The sequence below is a fragment of the Myodes glareolus genome, chromosome 15 (genome assembly GCF_982192425.1).
Source record: "Myodes glareolus chromosome 15, mMyoGla1.1, whole genome shotgun sequence".
Lineage (NCBI taxonomy): Eukaryota > Metazoa > Chordata > Mammalia > Rodentia > Cricetidae > Myodes > Myodes glareolus.
Window position 1 is genome coordinate 70,136,125 of NC_142040.1, and position 21,485 is coordinate 70,157,609.

The 21,485-nt window shown below is 43.7% G+C and overlaps 1 protein-coding gene across 4 annotated transcripts in view; it reads left to right on the top strand.

Annotated features, from left to right (window-relative positions):
* Window positions 1-21,485, top strand: part of Ctnnd2 (catenin delta 2) — an 804,341-nt gene that overhangs the window by 421,292 nt on the left and 361,564 nt on the right. For all 4 annotated transcript variants that reach the window (XM_085676585.2, XM_087896972.1, XM_087896974.1 and 1 more), the window contains 2 exons: window positions 6,381-6,553; window positions 19,988-20,543. In XM_085676585.2, coding sequence (XP_085532711.2) covers window positions 6,381-6,553; window positions 19,988-20,543 — 729 coding nt within the window. The remainder of the gene's footprint in view (window positions 1-6,380; window positions 6,554-19,987; window positions 20,544-21,485) is intronic.

Below are 21,485 nucleotides of genomic sequence, written 5' to 3' on the forward strand. Positions count from 1 at the left end.
TCTAGGGAACCGCCTCCCTGGAACTTCCCCAAATGGCAACTCATAAATAGGTTACTAATTAAGTTTGAGAGACTATAACCAGTTTAGCACCACTAGGTACTAAACATCTTCTCAGTGTCTTGGGAAAGTGGCTGGTTCTTTTAGAACCCATGAAAAAGAAGCCTCTGCTGTAGGTAAAAAGGATACATGGTTCGTTTTAAATTAAGTCAGTGTTTATATTCTGCAGAACAATTTGTGGTTACTATGACCATAATAATCTTACAAATAATTATCTGGCTTTCCCTTTATTTTGTAATTTGTAATAACACCTTGGTACATAATCACCACTACATGCTTCACTTAGCCCTACCTAGTGCTTGCAATAGGCCAGCTGCTACCCCTTTCATTTAGTATTGCGGTAAGGGTTTACTCTCATTTCAAACAAACCAAAAGAGTTCTTCATTTTCAAATCATTCTTATGCTTCTCCAAAGATCAAGTAGCAAGAATGCAGAAATGAATGCCGATTTCTCCACTGCTACAGAGGTGTGTGAGATTTGGTGCAATTATTTTTCATGGCCTGCATAAAAAGTTTTCTAAATTATCTTGTCAAAAGTAAAAGTTTGACTCCAGAATGTATTTCTGGTCTTCCCGAGAAGCATAAATTTAGCTAACATTGAGAGTGTGAGGAATTCCCCTTCCTGACGTGGGCATCATTTGCATGTTTATTTTTCTGCTGATTATCCTAAATTAACAGTCTCATAAGACATCTCCTTGGGCGCCTGTTCAAGGCTTGCTCAATTCTCTTTGGGTTTTTTGTTTCTTAATGTACTTTTAGAATGGTAAATAATTCTTTGAGATGAACTCTGTAAACTCTGTCCTTTGACGGTCTTCCTGTGTCTCGGGTTTTCACACGCCTCTACAGGTGATTTTCACAGCCACACTCCTGCTCTCACGTTTTATTTATGTATAATTGAAGTATGTTTTTATAGAAATGACTTGGGAAATTATTAAAGACCTAAAATATTGCATTAGCCAAGTTTCATTAGAGTCTAAAGTGTCTTTAAGATCGATAGATGAAGTCCCATCATCTTCTTGAGCTCCAGAACTGAAAAGTAAGGCAAGAAATCTCCACATGTGGAGTCTGACACATGCCTTCCTGCCACTCAGCCTGTGCGCATGTGTTTCCCGTCTGCTGGGTTCTTTGCTCCTGTCTCTTAAGTGAGTGTCTTCCTTTCCACCCTGTTGTCCCCCTGCTGCTACTGTGATTTCCATACTCATGGCGGAGGACTTTGTCTGCACTGCAAGGAGTTCCCAGTCTCCATCTCTGCTGCCACTCAGCATCCTCCTGCTATTGCCTTAGATGCCTGTGGTTTTTATAAAAGTACCCCATGCTAACCCATTGTGCCACCGGAGTACCTACGTTCCCATAGTTTCAACTTCCATTCCATTTTTCAAGACCCTTTTGGTGCAATGCAGTACACAGGATACAATTGAAACTTCTTGGAATTGGGTCTGTGGAGAACTAAGCATGGCAGTACAGGGTTAGCTAAGGTAGCATGGCGGGACAGGGTCAGCTAAGACAGCATGGCAGGACAGGGTCAGCTAAGGTAGCATGGCAGGACAGGGTCAGCTAAGGCAGCATGGCGGGACAGGGTCAGCTAAGGTAGCATGGCGGGACAGGGTCAGCTAAGGTAGCATGGCGGGACAGGGTCAGCTAAGGTAGCATGGCGGGACAGGGTCAGCTAAGGTAGCATGGCAGGACAGGGCCAGCTAAGGTAGCATGGCGGGACAGGGCCAGCTAAGGTAGCATGGTGGGACAAGGTTAATATTCCCTGGACATTTGGCCATCAATGAAAGGTTCATGGAGAAGGTGATATTGAAGCATTTAATATTTGAGAATGAGCTTCGCAGTTAGCAGAGAAAGAAATTTCGTGTTGAGAAAACAAGAACAACTTTCTCATATTGACAATGATTTTAGCTTTTCAACTCCTGAAGGCGACATTAAGTATCCATTTGTTTTCAGTTCTTTTACTGCAGCAGGCCACTTCGCAAAACGATGTATTAGATACCCCCACCCACAGAACAGAAATGGGAAGTGTGTTGAAAGAAAGCAATACGCGCTATGTGAGACAGCCCTGTGACGTGTTTCCAGGAAAACAAATCCCGTTCACGGTTTTATTGCTAGCAGAGAGTGACTCTGTGATTGGGCAAGTATAGCTGACAGCGCTATTCCTGCTGAGACTATTTTAAACGTCCGTTTGTTAATAGGTGTGAGGTGCTCAGTACAGTTCTTGGGACCTAGTCAAGAGCCCCTGCTATTGCCATGACTGCTCCTGCCGATAGATATGGCTGTGGGAGTCTGTAAGAGGACTAGCCCACATCTGCTGTCTTCTTCTGGGTTGATTGTTTTTTTCAGTACATACCCCATCATTTTACTTACATTGCTGTGATTTAAAGGATGACGTGCAGACAGAACTTAGGGGACCTCTGGCCTTTCTGTATTATTGGACACTGTGTAGTTTAATTGGGATTTAATGTACCTGCAACAGATTTAATATATCTGGAACAGATGTTCAGCTAAGTCAGATAAGAACTGGAAATTGCAGATATGGTCTCCTCAAAGCTTTGCAAACATATATACATGGCCAACCACATATGGTCTTAGATATTCTTAAAGTACCCAGTTAATTTCATGAGAAAATGACTGTGTATCATGGTGTCTATGCTAATATAACCTGTAGGGTCTAAAGCTCTCTGTAAAAAAAAAGCATCCCAGCCTTTGTATTTACTGAGGTTGGGACTCAGAAGTAGAAGTTGACTGGGAAAATAATCAAATCTGAGAAGTGAAGGCTTCGCCTGCTGCAGGGGCCTGTCTGTTTTGTGGACTGTTTCATCCTGAAAGGCTGACATGTGTGTGAGACACAGTATTGTGGGTTTAAAGGACAGCACTTCCTGACCGAGGAGACAGAAGCCTGAGGGTCAGGACTCATTCTCAGCCACTGAGTCGGAGACATCAGCTCTAGCGCTGCCTGTCCCTCTCTGCTCGTCTCCTGGGAACAATGACATGTAAAGTGCAGCCTTTCCGGAAGGCTGCTGTGTGCTCTTGTAGTCAGTTTATATGTGTGGGAGCCTATTGGGGTGTTTCCCTCACGCTCAGTAGCCCTTGCTCCCGGCATCCCATACAAGTAGTGGGATCAACTATGGCAGTTCCTGGAAATTTTTCTCCTCCATCTAGTCAGAATGGGAAGGGTTGGTTGATCAAGGACAAAACGACTGTCTGAAACACAAACTGACCAGGTCTCCTTGACCTTCAAGGAACGGTCGTTCCCAATTGACTTCTGACCCATGTTCAGGGCTCTTCTTTGATGAACTCTACGATGACCAGTCTTGACCTTCCAGCTCAGTTTTCTAGAACCTTGCCTCCAGAGCGTGACTTCGGTTTTCCGTAAAGGCAGAAATTGTCAACTTCAGGTGCTTGGAATTAGAGTGTCTTCCGGTGTAGTTATTGGTGCTGAAGACAGTATTTTCATCCAAGGCAAAATGTCCTCTGTTTCCCCCACTAAATTCTTCCACATTACCCCATCATCCTCCAACACATACACTCCACGGCCTCAAGAATATTGCCTAAGTTTGTTACTAGCCCAAGCAACTCTACATATAAATCCAAAAGTTCTAAAGAAAGAAAAGAAATATAATTTAAATCCCTAAACTAAATTTTTTTAAAAAAATCTTTGACAAATTTATATATTTTTTGCCTCAATACACCATAACATTAATCAAGTAATGGAAATTTGTATGCAATTTTAATTTCCATTATGAAATAATTTAGGGATATTGTGTGATTTTTTAACCATTTTTTATATTTTCAAGTATGCATGTCTTCCAAAATTGAAAGAAAAAAATCTTACTGGTTCAAAGTCAAATGAACAGTGGGAAGAAGACATTGTAAGGTGCACAGAGGACCTGGGCTGTTGTTCTGACTGTTTTGTCCTTGGCAGGTGACATGTCGGTATTGCAATGTGATGATACTGCTCGTTGGAACAATTATCATTGTCAGAGCACATCTTGGTTTCAGGGCTTGAGATGTATTAGCAGGATAATGAGATAGCGAATCTTGGTTTGTTTCCATTGAGTATTGATCAAATACATGACGGATTCTATAAAAGATGAGCAGGTTTGATTACCCCATGATGCATTTCTCAGGAGCAGGTAAACCATCATTTTAATAGCAATTCATTTTTGAAAAAGAATATGATGTTGTTATTTGAAAAATTCTATATAAACAGCATTTGTACATTTCTGGGAATAATTGTGTGAAGTCATAGGACACAAAATTATTTAACTTGCTACTCAGGAAAACTTCATTGGAGTAAATCACATACTCTCTTCAAAGGCAAATAGTTAAAATATGTGGGCATTTAGCTTTGTGAATTATGTTAAATGATGTGAAATTACTGTTTCTCTCTTAATTCACTCTGTTGCACTGTTGTTGTGTCTGCTATGACCCCCCTTGCCCTTGAAGTGCACTGTGGGAGGAAAGTGTGCCCAGTGCAGGCTGTTATGTGCCCATCTACTATCCCGAATGAGATAACAAACTAAGACACTGTGAAACTTCCTCTCTCACATAGGGAAGAGCCATTGCTCTTCCACCATGCTCTCTCTCTCCATTATGGTCTTCACTGAGGACCAGGACTAAAGCACTGGGCCAGAACTCTTCACTGCTCTTCCAGTGAAGACCTGTCTCTTCTCCGTGGACCACTACCCCACATGGAGTTTCCTACTATGCTTCCAAAAGCTTTCCCAGAACTCTGCCTGCCCATTTTCTAGTATGAAGAGATACTCTTGACTCTGCCGTGGCTGGCAGCTTCTACCGCTGTAATCAGCACAGGGGACTTCTACTGTCCTGAAGGAAAGGGAATGCCTCTCCCCACATAGACGGCATCATCCGGGCGATTGAGCTTGTAATACCATCAAAAGAGATTACCTGGGCTTTTTGCAAGCCGTTGAAAACATAACTGTCTGATATATATTGTTTCCTTGGGATGATGTTTTGTGTTAAAAGAAAAAGAGTTGCACTTGTACTTTTGTAAAAACCATTCATGATAAGGTTGGGACTAAATGGAAACACAATGTAAAACAGTATCCTCTTGTTTTGAAATCCCAATAGGGAATGAGGGAAGGCAGAGACCTTAAATGGCGAGGGTCATGTGAACCAATACACCTAAAAATAGGCAAGTTAGAGTTTTCAAAGAATAGTTCTTGTCAATCCCGAGTTTCATCTGAAAGAGAATGTCATGTTTAAAGACAAATAAGAACCCTGAAATTTCCCACTTAACAGAAAAGATCCTGTTATTTTGAGAAGCAAAGCAAGCATCAAGGATGTTCCATGACTGTCCTGTAAGGCCATATGTTTTATTACTCTGCATGAATGAAGAACTGGCTTCCAACCATGTTGCAAAGAGACACGAAGACATTGGTATCGCCAAATTCTGGCTCCCCTAACACTGTTCCTCCACCCGCCATCTCAAACACACACCAGGGAAGCTGGCAAATGTATGCTCACTTCGTGGTGAAGGTTTAAACTCCCAAAGTGAATATTTAGTTTGAGTTTTAATTTTTTCCTGAAATAAAATGTGTAAACTCTTACAGGAATTCAATACAAGTGAAATACAGGAAAATAGAGCCAAACAGTATGTGCAAAATGTGATTTTCAAGTCAGGACCTGCCCATCCTCCTCCCCTCATTCCCTATAATGCACACCATGTTGACAGCGTCAATCTTAACACCATAACTTTCTCTTTGTTCTCCTGCTGAGCATTGCTGTGACGGCAAAGATAACTAGTCCGCAGGGACTAGATGAGACCAGGGTGAATCCTACATCGTATGAACAGCTATTAATATTTTAAGCACTGTCTGCTCTCTGGCACTGTGGTATTACATCATTATTCATACAAAGGAAGCTCTCACTGATCAGAAGGTTTTTGAGTGTTTTAGCATGCCAGTCATGAAGTGTGATATATAATTATATTAATGCAATTAAAATGTACAAAAAAGCTGAAGCTTTTTTTACATTATTTCAAATGTTTCTGATATTGTCTGATCCAAAAATAACTACTTGATTAATTTGCTTCATAAGAAATGTCTCTATGTAGGTCAGGATGAGATCATTTGAAAAATCTACTCCTCTGAGAACTTTTAGCACACACACACACACACACACACACACACACACATTCATCTCATCTGGAGCTGAATTATTATATGGTCATTTTAGTTCTCAGAATTCAAAGTGTAGAAGTCATGTGCGTGTGATAATTCTAGGCTACTCTCAATAAATAATACATGTCATTTCTGCTTCACCGAAACTGTCACTGACTGCTCTAAATGACTTTCAACGCAGGGCCCAGCCTGCTCTCCCAGAGTGCACTTCAGCTCAATTCCAAACCTGAAGGGTCTTTCCAGTATCCGGCCAGCTACCATAGCAACCAGACCCTGGCCCTGGGTGACACAGCCCCTTCTCAGCTCCCAGCACGCAGCACACAAGCCCGAGCTGCCGCCCAGAGCTTCAGCCAGGTAAGGGCCCTTTGCTCTTTTGTGGGGGTGTGCTCCTAGGGAGCAGTGGCAGTGCCAGGGGCACAAGGAAGGTGGGATCCAGAAGGTCTCTGTGAATGTGTTGAACAACTTGCTAAAAGTCCTTTGCTGTGAATGAATTGAAGAAATGTCAAACTATGAGTGTGGAGAAATACAGAATGGCAACCTTTGATTTAGAAATATCTGTGAATTGCTAATCTCGTGTCTCTGTTGTAGAAATTTAGCTGCACTGATATATAAGTGAGCTTATAGTTACCAGACTGACCTCTGTCTGTGTTTTCAGTAGATCAGACAGTCTGGATCTCTGAGTTTACCTGGGAAAAGGACAATGAAAAAAATTCATGTAATTATTCTTTGAAGTTAATCCTATCAAGGCCAGTATAAACTCTTAATCAAGTATATGGAAGTAGACTGTAGATAATTGAGATTAGCTTAGGAATAGTTACACTTTGTCAAGTCAGATATTGAAGTATACCTTTAATTGTTTCTTTAAGGCATGTAAATATTCTTACAATTTCACAGCATAAATTCATTATCTGTAGTTAAAGACAACTTAGTTAAAAGCAGCCAGATATAACACATAGAGTACTTATGCACAGGGGAGCGTACATACGCACATACATGTGCGTACACAGGCACACGCACATGCACACACACACTCACCCCAGACACACACACACACATTGTCCTTTGAAAACTTTTATACCAACCTAAAAGAAAATCTCAGGTTTATGTGTATGTGGTGTGTGTGTGTGTGTGTGTGTATGTAAGCAACATTTTTGTTTTGTGATTTGGATGTATTGTATATTAAATTTAATAATTATATTATTAAATAAATAAAATATTATGTTATTAGATTCGATATAGTCGCTCAATCCACCAGAACTAATATATTCTATAGTTATCTTCTTTAATGAAATTTTGAGCATATTTTCATCTACACAAGACATTCTGAAATTACATGCTTTTGATCCTGGAATGAAGGGCCAGCAGCTTCCAACTCTGAAATGAGGAGGTTAGTCATTTCTTAGGCACTGAGTACTGCCTTTACCAGGAACCCTTCCCATGTGCTAGGACCCTCCACTGAGTTCTCTAGCCCATCTCTTTGCCTGATCTCTTATTATTCACCCAGGTGTCTTTCCAACAAAACTTAGAGGTACTTGAAAGCAGGCTCTCCTCTACGTAGCAGTAGGACCTCGAAGACCAGGTGGACCCCACAATGTATGTAGAGAGATTAGATTACAATGGCTTCACAGAGCCACTACAGCAATCAAGTGGCACTGTGCATTTCATTCCTTAAAGTTAAATCATTCTGATAATTGTATTCAAAAATGACTTCTTTCCTTAAACCTAGACAGATGTGGTTTTGGAAATGTTGCAGTCTTGTGTGTTGGACTGTAACAGAGATAATAAAAGTGAATTATAAAGCCGCTCATGGACTCAAATACTTGGTTGTCTACCTCCTGTGAAAGTTGAATCTTTGTCAGAATGTCACAGCTGGGTACGTGGTGTCATCCTGGTCATGGTGTGAAGGCACTAGTGAGCAGGAGTGCTCAGATCTAGCTGTGGCAGGAGTCCAATGCTGTGGTGTAGAGAGACGGGATCAAGAGGTCCTGATGGACCGGTGAACTTTTCCCAGCAGGGCTGAGATGGGAGCTGACCAACTCAACTTTAAGAACCTTGCTGATTATTGGTGCTGTCCAAGAGCAGCTGCTTTGCCGGATAGCCCAGAAGGTCTGTAATTTGAAAGTAATAGCATAGAAATGCTGAACCAGAAAACTAGCCATTTAACCAAACCATTAGGGTTCCAGCCAGACCCCATTTCAGAAATTTCACATTCAGATCCATTGGTTTTCCAAAGCCCCTGTGAAATTTTCTGGCCAATATCCGCAATGGTGTTACATCTCTCCTTCAAGCAGGATTAATTGTTTGAATGTCTGGGAGTTACTGCAAGGGCGAGGTAACCCAAATTGTGGCTAAGGGATGATGAGCTGAGTAAGATCAGTAATCAACAGTAAAAATGTTTATCCATTCTCTCTACAAATTGAAGTTCTGAAGTGATACGAATTGTTTTGGTCTTGCTTGAGGATCCTGCCCCACTGTAACTGTGAAGCATTATCATTGGTGTTTAAGATTCCGGTTTCAACTTTGAGAAAGATTCTTGTTTATCCAACCTCCTAAGAGTTTGTGGAACAGTATTGCTAATTCTGCAGTAGGCCTTGGGGATGGATTCTGACCTTGATGTGTCCTCTCAGAGCCCCATCAGTCAAAGGAGTCACTGTCAGACAGCTCCTCTGTGCTACTGGCTAGACTTTCTTCAGATGCTACAGTGAATTCACACAGTTGAATTGTAGGACAGCGGATATACAGCCCACCCCGGCAAATGTTACATCCAGGAAGTGATGTAGCCTATTCTACCTCCAGCTCTGTCTTCTCCATGCCGGAGGCTCTGCTCATCCAAGTTGCCCACTTACAGTTTTTAAGCAGGTTGTGTGGATTGCTGCCCCTATTTGCTTGCTTCTCCTCAGCCAATATTGGCTCTTATAAGCAGAGCTCTTATAAATGGAGCTTCCCTTCCATTTACTTAATGTATGACCCTGTTATTCATCAATTCATCAAGACATTTATTCTATGCTATTGTATATCATGAGTCTGTGTTCTTTGGATGGTGAAATACAGAAAATAGACATGGTCCTGGTCCTCAGAGACCCTTTGTATGTATGAAAACAAGAAAATCAACACTTCAAATAAGCAGCATGCATAGTATATATCATGTATTAGAAGGCGATAGTCACTGAGGGAAGGAAATGGACACAGAATAGGATAATATTCAGAGAGGAAAATAAAGCACTATAGGGTTTTGTGGAAGAGACATTTAGGTAAGGGCACATAGGAGAGATACATGCTTATCTGGGGGATGGTGAGTGGAATGGCCTCCAGGTGGAGTTGTCTGGCATAGCAATAAAACAACATGTAGGTGGGGCAGCTAGAACAGGGTGCACAGATTTGCAAAGTGTCCGGGGACTTAGTGGACCCTTGGTGGAGCTCATCTTAGAGTAGATGTCTGAGCAGAGCATGACAATATGTAAAAAGGGACATATCCTGTCATATGTTGATGCATTAAAGGGTCCCATTAGTGTGAGTCCATGCAGAGTTTTGCCTACAGAAATTAATGTCTACATCCTCCATAACTGGCCAAAGGCCCACAAAATTCCACCAGGTTCTGCCAGTGTCAGGGAGATTTACCATGTTGATACCATACCAGCTTCTGAGCAGGTTGGAGAAGGAGTTAGCTAGCCTCTATGTTTTGCTTACTTCCATGCATGCAACATTTTCTGTGTCCCTACTTGAGATGCTGTACATACAGCCTATAAAAGAACCACTCTCAAAATGATTTTTCTCACGTCTAAACATAAAGTACAATCATCCAGCAAGTCACTCCTAAAAGAAACAAAATAAATGGAAATATGAAATTACATATCTGAGGACACAACCCTGGAAAAGTAGTATTGGAGCAGAGAGATTTTTTTTCTTTTAAAGCCATTCACATGTTTCCAGGAAGGACTGAAATAGCCATGGTAATTCCAGGGAAGTGACCAGCAGGAAACTGAGAGTCATGTGACAGGTGTCTAAGATGACCCCAAACAGTAGTGGACATTCTAGAAGAGCAACAAGCTTTTCCATAGAACAAAATTGCCCATTTCTTTTCAATGTGGCCTGTCTATTTAATGTTACACTGAATTCATGTGTTTAAAGTCCCTCTGTATGCTATATCATAATCATCAATATGCCGATGTTCAGGTCTCCCAGAGGCAGATGAGTACATTGTTGGAACACTGGCAAGTAGGTGGCTACTTTATTAGTGATAGTAGGATAGACCCTAAATTACCCTAGGGTGTGGAGGAGGAGACAGTTCCCACCAACAAGGCATTGTATTGATCTCAGCATGGGAAAGGCCAGTAACTAACTCTTACTTGCTTAGTTATAAGATAAATTATCTTGAAGTAATACTTTGATAGACAAGTTACCAGTGCATTTAGCAAACACAGCTTTGCATGGAGGTATGCTGTGTTGGATGCAAAGAATGCATCCAGCATGCAATCTTTAGAGGAGAAAGCATGTTGTTTTATGCATTTTCCTTGGCAGGAGGGTTTTGTTTGGGTTTTGGTTTTGACTTTTTTCCCTGATAGTTTTAAAATAGTTGCTTCTTGTAAATCTGCGTTTCTTGCATGACTTTCAAATCTTCTCGCCTGTTTTCCCTTTCTAGCATAAATATGTTTAATCTGGCTTTGACAATTGAAGTGTTTTGTATTGCGGGGAGTGTATATTTGTGTTCCAAGTGAACATTTCCTTTTCTGGGCAAATATTTAGATTATTAAAATCGTCCTGATGGAGCTTAGTGCCGAAGTGAAAGTCTTATGTGATAAATTTTTGCCAGTGTTCATGTAGACTTTGATAAGATATGCCACTAAGACACCCTTCCTATATATTATTTACGACAAATATTTATGGGATCTTTGTGTCATCATTTCATGTTTTCTTCTCCACTTTTATTTCTATTGGGGTTTATAGAAATGGTTATACATAAAATGCTTATTAGAATATTTATGAACTAATGAACCTATCAAGTTTTTATTAAAGGGAGGATAAAAGGCAGGAAAAACCAGTATCCGAGGAACCAAGTAGCACCACGTTTGTCCTAATGACATCTTTAAATCCTAAGGATTTAAGACTGGAGAGTTAGGATACTCGGTACCTCCTGTTTGCATTGCTAGGGACCCAGTGGCTGGGAGAGGCTCGGGGAATCTCTCAGTATCTCTGATGTGTCCTCTCATTCTCTCTCCTCCTTTCCTTCCACAGTTTTTAGTTATTTGTCTGTTTGTTTGTTTATTTATTATTTTTAAACTTCTTTATTAAATCTTTGGGGGTTACACATCATGTACCCCAATTCTGTTCACCTCCCAGTCCCCTCATAGTCCCCTCTCATTTCTGTTGCATCCCCCATCCATGAAAGAAAACAAGACAAAGTTAAGCAAGCAAGCAAACAACAGCAACAAAATAAACCACACAAACAAACAAACAAAATCCAATAAACCATAACAGGACAGAAAATCACACCCAAAACAGCAAAATCTCTGCTTGTCCCCGTCTCCTGCCTTTCCATCACCTCTTCACCTGTCCTAATGCCACTGGAGGTTTTGGTGTGCCATATGATATACCACCTTGTCCCATTGGCTTGACTGGCAACTGCTCCCTTTTTTATCAATTAAATTTTTACCTTTATTTTACATCCTTAGCACAGCTTCCCCTCTTATCCCCTATTCTATTCTTCCACCCTTTAACTTTCTCCTCAATCCACAGCCCCCACCTCTGCCCAGAAAGGAGCAGGCCTCCCATGGGTGTCAGCAAAGCATGGTTTATCAAGTGTACCTATAATAAGGCTGAACCACGCAGCCCAGCATTAGCAACAGGTTCCCCAAAGCCAGCCAAAGCAAGGCCTTCTTCTTGCTCGTTCTCATCTTCCCTCTGTCCTCACCCTCTTCCTTCTCTCTTCCTCTTCCATTCACTACTTTCCATAATTTACTTGGATAAAAAGTAAGCAAAGTAGCAATGAGGGTGGTCTCCATGGTGATGCACAGGTGATACTTGTTCTTGTGGCACTTTAACTCAAGGGGGGAAAAGTTATCTTCATTTTTTCAATAAAGTTGAATTTGTCAGTGAGATGCTGCCCTCAATTTTACTAGCCCTTCATTTCCCACTGATGGCAGCCACCATAGCAGCTCATGCCTTCGGGGACAATGCGGGCCCTGTACCTCTCGGGGACAATGCGGGCCCTGTACCTAGAGGCTGTCTCTTTTCTTTATGTTGTTTATCAGTTTTTATCAAAGCCGGTACCCTTGAGAGAATCGCTAGACAAGCATCACAGCATTTTATTTGATTGTTTCCAAAATCAAATCTTTCTTACAGTACCAAGATTTTTCTTCTTTGAAATTAAAGTTTGGCATCCCTTTATAGACCGACCACTGCAGAGGAAAAGGTATTGTATTCCTATGGACAATGGTCATAATACAGAAGCCAGTTTTTTTTTTTTAAATACAGAGAGTAAATTCAGAGAACATATTTAGGGATGTAAATTTATCCTCATAGTTATATTTCATATAATGCATTAATAAAGCCATTTGTGTTTTAGAGTTGGTGATTTTTCTCATTTGAAAGATTGGAGAGCCAACGGCTTTGTCCATGCTTGTGTGAACTCCTGAGCTCTAGACAAATGGCTCCTAAGGAACCGCAATGACGTCTCTAAAGCTTTAATCAGCACAGAGCTGATGTTACGACATCACCTTACCTGATGGTTCTCAGTGAGAAATCAATGTCTCCAAAGATGTCATTGCAGTGCCTTATCCTTCATTCTGGCTGCTCTGAGTCACTGGATGACAGGTCATCACTTTATTTTCTGATCACTTTGAAATCACCTAGACCACACTGTGTTAAGATAGTTTCTGCTAATGTCAGCCCAATGCCATCCCGATGCAAGCTAGGGCTGCATTGCTGCACCTCTCTGGGCAGCCTTGATATGGAGTCTCTGCTTCCTGATGCAAGCCAGGGCTGCATTGCTGCACCTCTCTGGCCAGCCTGGATGTGGACTCTCTGCTTCCTTTGAAATGTGCTGTCCAGACTTTCCTTCCATGGCTCTGCACTGGCCTACAAGCGCTTCTGCCAACAGAGACTTAGTCACCACCATTCAGAGCTGTCTTCAGAGGGGGCACCTTTAGTGACAGGTCTGCCCATGTGTCATAACCACAGGAAACTGGGAAAGGAGAAAGTATGCTTAAAAAAAAAAAGGAGGTCGCAGACTGTAATAGGCATTCAAGAGGCTCATCTTGGGAAGCCACCAACCAGTGACTTCAGTTGTCCATTCCTGGCCTCACTGTGCTAGCTGCCTAGCATTCCGGGCAAACATCATTTCTCTCTCAGAGCCGGGGGTCTTATGACTACTTCAGCAAACTTGGCAGGTCTCACTCTGTCCTCGCCATAAATTAAGGACTGCCATAAATCAGACCCTGTTTTATAAGATGTGGTTTCATTTAGTGTTATGGTATACTCATGATTGGAACCCAAGATTCCTGAGAGCTCGTTAGCTGTCAGGTCACTGGAGAGCTAGCCAAAAGCACTGGGGTTTTTCTTTCTTCTCTCTCTCCTTTTCCTGTTCTTTGCTTTGTTTATATTGTCAAAATTCCAGGAAAAGAGAATAAAATATCATCCAGGATCTGAGAAAAGGTCCCCTTTGTGACCTCTTTGCCGTCCCTGGTTCCTTTGTAGATGATTCAGAGTGATGATCAGGAAGCAACTGCTTGCTATTTGAGGCCAGTGCAACATTCTGAACTAAACCCAGTATATTCTTGGGTCTCCATTCTTCCAGAACAGAGCAGTGTCATGATTGTGGCCCAGAGAGTACACAGCACACACTAAAGTGCAATGACATAATTTCCCAGAAAAGGACGGTATTCAGGAGAAGTGCTGAACCCACTTTGGGAGCACGTCTCACCGTGCCGGGCAGTTGCTCTAGTTAGTGACCAGTGAGTGAACCGACATGTCAAGCTTGGATACTGCTTTAGTTAAAACCTGTTTGGAAGCCATGTGTGCCTTGCCTAACTTCCATGTTCAGTGTCTTTCAGTAGTGATTGGACAGTATATCCTTTACTCAACAGTTCTATCAAAAAAGCATGAATGTATTACACACTTATGGAGACGGCTACAACAAATAGGCAACACAAACACACACACACAAATATACACACACACAAACACAAACATAGAATATAAAATTTATAACTGTAGTATATTCTGTCTGTCCCAACTAAAACTTAATTCAAAGAGACAAGCAAATTGTTTTATAAAAACATTTATGAGTTTATGACTTCTATTTTTTTAAGGATTTTTCTAACAATAACTAGCTAAAACCAGAACTACACTGAGCATGTACCGAGGTCCAGCCTGCTGGATGCTATTCAGTCATATTGTCTCCTGGATAGCTGTTTGTCTCTGATACCTACTTCCTTCTTCGTTCCAAAGAGGTGGAGCTCCACTTTCTCGGGAGACAAAGAAACCGCTGTTCCTGGACTAATAAAAGGAACTGTGAAGGGAGGTATAGGTAGGAACAGCCCCTGCCAGCATCCATAACCATGACAAAGGACAACATCAGGGCTCACTCTACTCCAATTTCTTGTGAAATGTGTTTTATTATTATTGTTCCTTAAGGGCCTCTCAACAATGACGCATTTCTTTCCATTGTCATTGCTTACAAAGATCACTATAAAAAGGGGTCCAGTCCTTAATTTTTAAAACATCAAATTCTGGTTAAAATCTAATCTGAAAAGTACACCTACATTTTTAGTGTACGACTCATGCTTGAGGTACAGCTGAACCCCTAGATGAGTGGGTTAGGGTCTTTGCATCTATTGTGTATTGTCTTCATTCAACAATGATTATAATAAACCATCCTATGAACTGTGAAGTGGATTTGAACTGCAGCCTTATGGCTCCCAAACTGGCGAAGAGTTACTAAATGAATTTATGCAGTGAAACAGAAGTGGCTACATGCTCCCAAATCCCCATTTTTGCACAAATGATGAGCTGTTCTTAGACATTTATTACTCCATCAGCCTCTGTGATGGACCGTAGCACCTCTGGACCATTTGTTATGAGCTGAAGATGGGCTTGTACAGCTGTGCAGTCCAATAAGGTAGTCTCCAGTCACATGTTACTATGTAAATTGAGATTAATCATATGTATGGTAAACCAGATCTTCAGCTGACAGGCAGCATTTGAAGCACTCGGGGAGCTTACCCACCTCGTGGCAGCCGTACTGGGACATACCAGTTGGGACCCTGCCCTGTACATGGCCATGCTGCTCAACAGGTACTAGTAAGGCTGGCATCCTGGGAAGGCCAAGTGATGGAGGCTTTTAAACAAATGGAAACAGCAGGCTGTGTTAAATTCACATTTTGGTGCACAGTGAAAAACAGGACTTACTGCTTCAGAGAATGCAAAATGCCATTGCCTCATTCTCCTTCCCCTTCTCCTTGTTAAAAATTCCCAAAATCTCACCAAAATCCTTCTATATGCCTATTTTTGAGTTGGACACTTTTGCTTTTAAAATGTCTAGAGGTAATATGGCATTTTCCCAAATTTCTACTGAATTGAGTGCCATTTGAGGAAGCTATTATTAACATTCAACAGAATTAGTACTCTCAGATTAGACATTCCGAAAGATCAACAGAAAGGGAAGGTGTTTATAAACTATACCTTTCCTGGCTCACACATCATTCAAATGCAGAGATACTGAGTAATTTTCCTATTTTATTAGTTAATTAGCTTATTAATTGAGTTAGTTCCTTTTAAAATTATTTTTATCAAAAATACAAGTGAGTTGCATTTACATTATTTCTACTACTCCCTCTCCATGCTCCAACTCTTCCCGTGTGTCACCTCTTAAATTTATGGCCTCTTCTTCTTTAATTAGAATTGTCTTACACAGAGAGAGAGAGACAGAGAGACAGAAAGAGAGAGAGAGAGACAGAAAGAGAGAGAGAGAGAGAGACAGAAAGAGAGAGAGAGAGAGAGAGAGAGAGAGAGAGAGAGAGAGAGGTGGGGGGAGCGGGAGCCAAGTCCGTCCATGTTGCTCATATGTACACGTATTTAGGGATGACCACTTGGGAGCGCACCATCTCTCGGGGAGCTCACCCTGGGAGAAACCTGATTCTTCCTCTCTCAGCAGCCTGTAGGTCTTCATCTAGAGCTGGAGCCTTGTGAGATTTCCTCTATCTGCATTGACATGTTGGGACGTCAACTTGTGTGATCATTTTGCAGATCATGTTTAGGCAGCCTCATTGTTTAGATTTCATCGGTGCAGCGTCCCTCATTATCTCCCAGTAGATGCCCTGTCTTGGTGCTCTGGCTCTTAAAATCTCACCACTCCTCTTCAGCAATGATCCTTGAAACTAAAGTATAGGGGCTACATTGTAAATGTGCTAAGTGGGGCTAGGAACACCACAGTCACTAATTCTATGAATATTCACTCTCTGTGGGCCTTTATAGTAGCCTCTATCTACTGTAAAAAGACACATAAAAAGTATGCATCCCTTGAGAATTTCATACGTGCATACACTGTTTTAAAATCATACACACACGCCTCACTCCTGTCCTTATTTGCCCTCTACTCTTCTCAGATCCTAATATACTCCATCCAACTTCAGGTCCTCTTCTCATTTTGAAATCCAGCCAGTACCATTAGTGCTGTCTGTATAGGCATGAATATATGGCCATCCACGGGAGCATAGACAGCCTCCCAGGGCCACACCCCTAAAGCAAAGAGACTCTCCATTCCTCAGCAAATCTCCTGGGTGGAACCTTTGGATGTTAGGTCCCATTCGTGCTGGGACTGACTTTAGCTCACTAAGGTCGTCTGCAGGCAGCCACCGCTGCTGCGAGTTACTGCTGCAATGGCCCTGGAGTGTCCAGAAGGCACAATTGCATTGCACTCCTCCCTGTTCCCTGACTCTTCCCATCTTTTGCTCCTTCTTTCGTAATGTTCCGGAGCTTTGAGAGAAGGTGGGTCCTGCACAGCTGAGCGCTAAGCCGGTCACAATGACTTATTCTTTACATTCTGACTCGTTGTCTGTCTCCATATCAACTTCCCATTTGCTGCAAAAAGGAGCAACAGCTGCACTTCAATTAGCTATATTTATCAGTATTTATTAAAGTATGCCATGTGGTAATGCCATCAGTAATGTATTACAGGGTGATTTTTAGTTCCATAGAAGACGTAGCAAAGTGTTTTATTGTAAGCAGGGCACTCCCCTAAACCTTAGTTTCCCACCATTATCTTCCTGTATGAAGCTCTCCCACACCACTTACTAGCTGGGTACCACGGTGCAGAGACCCTGGTTAACATAGCAGAGCCTCAGAAGGAAGTTGTCTGTGGGCTTGTCAGAATTTTTACATCAGTGCCATCTACCTCCCTTGGCAAACTGTCAGAAATCCTGGCTCCAGGACCTACTTCAGACCCCCAGAACCAGATGGTCTGCCATTGTTGGTTTTCATTGTTTGGTGGTGACTCAGTCACCTAGAGAGCTTGTCCAAAGAGAGGGAGCTTGGCTTCCAGTAGGGTTCCTGTTCTGTTCAAGGTGCTGTTGCTTGAAAAGACAGCACCGTCTGAAAAATCACAGCTCTTAGTGGTTCTTGTGTGTGTTGGGCTTTGAAGTCTCCTGGGAAGCGGGTGGCTTGCCTATCGCTTAGGTCCTACCTTTATGTTTCTGAATTAAATGTCTAGGGTAAGTCGTGGCTGCTCTAAAATGTATTGGAAGTTCCTCTGGAAATTTTTATCTACAATTCAATTTAGGATGTTATGTACCATACTCAGAATTACTGCTGGGGGAGAAGCTCCAAGCTTCTCTGGGTGAGACTGGACCACAACCCTGGGACCCAGGGTAATATGAAAGTTCTGCAGAGCTTGTACGTTCTTAAAACTGTCAAGGCCAAAGCCATGTGCCAAGCTTGCGAACCACTCCTTACTCAGCAACCCCTCCTTCATGTGCGCAGCAACCGCTACTGAGGTGTCCTTTGTGGACAAGGTCCTACTGTGGTGGCTAAAGAGGCATCTTTGAGCACACACTTGGGGGTTGCCTTCTGCTTTTGCTCCTACTGTTAAGCTAAAAATGATTCCAGTTCAGCTGGGGATACATAATGCCCCTATGAAATTCATATTAAGCATACACATGGTATATAAACAAATGTGTGTGAGAGAAATACACACACCTTCCACTGAGAATGTCTCTTAACAAATGGTTTTACCCCTCACCCAAAGCTGTGTTTAGAGTGTGTGTATAAGTGTGAATGTGTAAGGGTGTATGCCTGTGCATGTGGCCTGTGCGTCGGTTGGGGTGAGGTCAGGAGATAGCCTCAAATGTCAATCCCTGGGTTCTGTACAACTTTCCCCCACAAACACAGTATCTCATTGGTCCCAAACTATCCTCAAGAAGTTATGCTGGCAGACCAGTGGGCTCCAGGGATGCTTAACCTGTCTAGCTCCCTAGTAAGCAGGACCCCCTTTTGCCTCTCCTTAAAGGTGGGTTTTAGGAATCAAACTGGGCTCCTCAAGCCCATGAGGCAAGAGATAACTAAAATGTCGCCCCAAATTCCAACTTGTTCTTAATATAAGAACTTGATGCTGCCCGGCTAAGCCCTCAGCGTTTCTCCTAACATCCCAGCCACAATTGGGAATGCTGTGTGTGTGCAGATCAAGTGCCAGGCCTCCCACTTGCCAAATGCCATCCCAAAGGGCAGAGACACAACTGAAATGTTCAATAGAGAGCGCGTACCTTCTCTTCTGCCCCCTTCCCTCCAGCTCCTTGCTCTCTTCCCAGCCCAACCAGAAGTCTTTGTTCCCAAACCTTCTTTTCCAGCTTCTCCAACACAGGGAGCAAAGCTACTAGCTTCTCACACACCAGGGACTCCTGGACCCTTTCTGTTCCCCTGAGGGGGAAGCTTGAAGGATCAAGACCTTCTTCCCAGAAGTGGTTGACCCTGCCGGGCTTTCATTGTGATGCAAATCTGTCTCAACCCTATTCAGGGAAACCGCCTTTCCCCTCAGTGTTCGAACTCCACCCCAGCCCTTGTCTGTTTTGTTCTAAGTGGTGGAAAGCAACTGGCTTTCAGTTGAAAGAGCAACTGCAGGGGCTCCTAGGAGCCTGCTGGAGAGAGGCCATGAACTGAGCCATCTAGAGTCCACTTTTAAAATCCAGAAAAGAGAAGCGCTTTTTGTCATTTCAATTTTAATTGACCTGCTTCCTCTAGAATTTTTTTTTGATATTGAAAAACCAAACTTATTCTTGTGAGGTAGCATTTCTCCCACCGTTTAACTCTTGCCCCCCCCCCCCCCCCCCGCCACACACACAAAAGAGTCTTAATGACAAAGCAGCAGAATACATTTTAAGAAGTGCATCTCTTACATCCTCCATATAAGATGCAGTTCGGTCAGTTTTTGATGACTGCAAGTGTGTCTCCCGAAATAATGGGAGCATTTAATGCCTGGAGTTTTCATTAAAATTACCAGATTGGGAGGGCGTTCTGGGTGATCACCGGTTGGTGGCCTTTAATTTTTTTTCCCTGTGACTAAAGCCTCTTGGAACGCTGAGCAGAGGCTTGTCTCTTGCCCTTTGTCAGCCAGCCTTTACTAACCCGCTCCTTTTTCCTCGGAAAGGAATTAGATTGGGCGTGAGTTCGCGTCCCTTTCCTCCTGGAGCCTGCCTTTCCCGCGGCACTGGGCGCAGAAGTTGTCCTTTGCAGCCGCGCGGGGCGGGTGGGCGGCTGCCTCTCCAGCACTGAGCGCTCGTGTTCTCTGCTCTCCCGGCACAGGGCACGACCGGTCGCGCGGGGCACCTGGCGGGGTCCGAGCCTGCACCGCCACCTCCGCCTCCGCGGGAGCCGTTCGCGCCCAGCCTGGGCAGCGCCTTCCACCTGCCCGACGCGCCTCCCGCCGCCGCCGCGCTCTACTACTCCAGCTCCACGCTGCCAGCGCCGCCGCGCGGGGGCTCCCCGCTGACCGCCACGCAGGGCGGCTCGCCCACCAAGCTGCAGCGCGGAGGCTCGGCCCCTGAGGGTGCCGCCTACGCCGCGCCGCGAGGCTCCTCACCCAAGCAGTCGCCCAGCCGCCTGGCCAAGTCCTACAGCACCAGCTCGCCCATCAACATCGTCGTGTCCTCGGCCGGCCTGTCCCCTATCCGCGTGACCTCGCCCCCCACCGTGCAGTCCACCATCTCCTCTTCGCCCATCCACCAGCTGAGCTCCACCATCGGCACCTACGCCACCCTGTCGCCCACCAAGCGCCTGGTCCACGCGTCCGAGCAGTACAGCAAGCATTCGCAGGAACTGTATGCCACGGCCACCCTCCAGAGGCCGGGCAGCCTGGCAGGTAAGGGGACTGGCGCTCTGGCGCAGCTCACCTGGATGCACGGCGGGAAACATGGGGGACTGGATCCAAGCAGCAGGTCTGGGCATGACTTGGGGTCAATTTTCAGATTCTGGGGCTGTGGGAGTTGTCAGGGCTCCTCTAAACAGACTTTCAGCATTCTTCTTTAGGTGTGCCTACAGTGTGGTCTCTCAGCCTCTAACACCCACCTATCTTCCCTCTTTCCTCCCCGGAGTCTGAAGACTTAAACAGAGCAACAAGGTTAATTTAGTAGGACCACATAGACCCGTTGCTTGCATCCAGAAAGACATCCAGTAGCCATCCCAGCGGATAAGCTCAGAGTTAGTTGCCAGAGAAAGTTAGATTTTTCCCCCCAAAACCAGATTCTGAACTTACAGGCCGCAGAGTAAAGTAACCAATAGGAAACTGTCTTTAACGTGTTACCTGTTTCATTATAGACGTGCATAGGGTGGGGATAGGGAGTGCACTGGGGGGGGGGGGGGTGCTTTCCTCTGCCAATGCAGAAGAAGTGAGATTTCTGAGGTGCCTGTCCCCATCACAGACTGAGCTGAGCGGATGACTCCGCTGTTCTCAGCATATGCTCAGCTTAAACAAGGCGCTGTGATTGAAAGAGGAGCGCTCTCTCCTTAAACACCTGACAAGTCATCTGGATTTATTGCCTAGTTCTTCCCTTATAGAAGGATTCGGTAATTTTGCGGCTCTAGTAACAGATGCTTTGCTTGTGTGTTTCTTTTCCTGACACACACAGATGACTGTAAGGATAAATAGGATGAAAAGAGGGAACTTGTTGCAGCCACAAGGCAGGTGGCCCAGGGCATCTTGAATTCAAACACAGTAATTGCCAGCGTGGACAAGCCTAGCTTAGCCGGATGCAGGCTGGGGTATGCTGCCCACGGAACTGTGTGGGGTGTATTTGCAGAACTG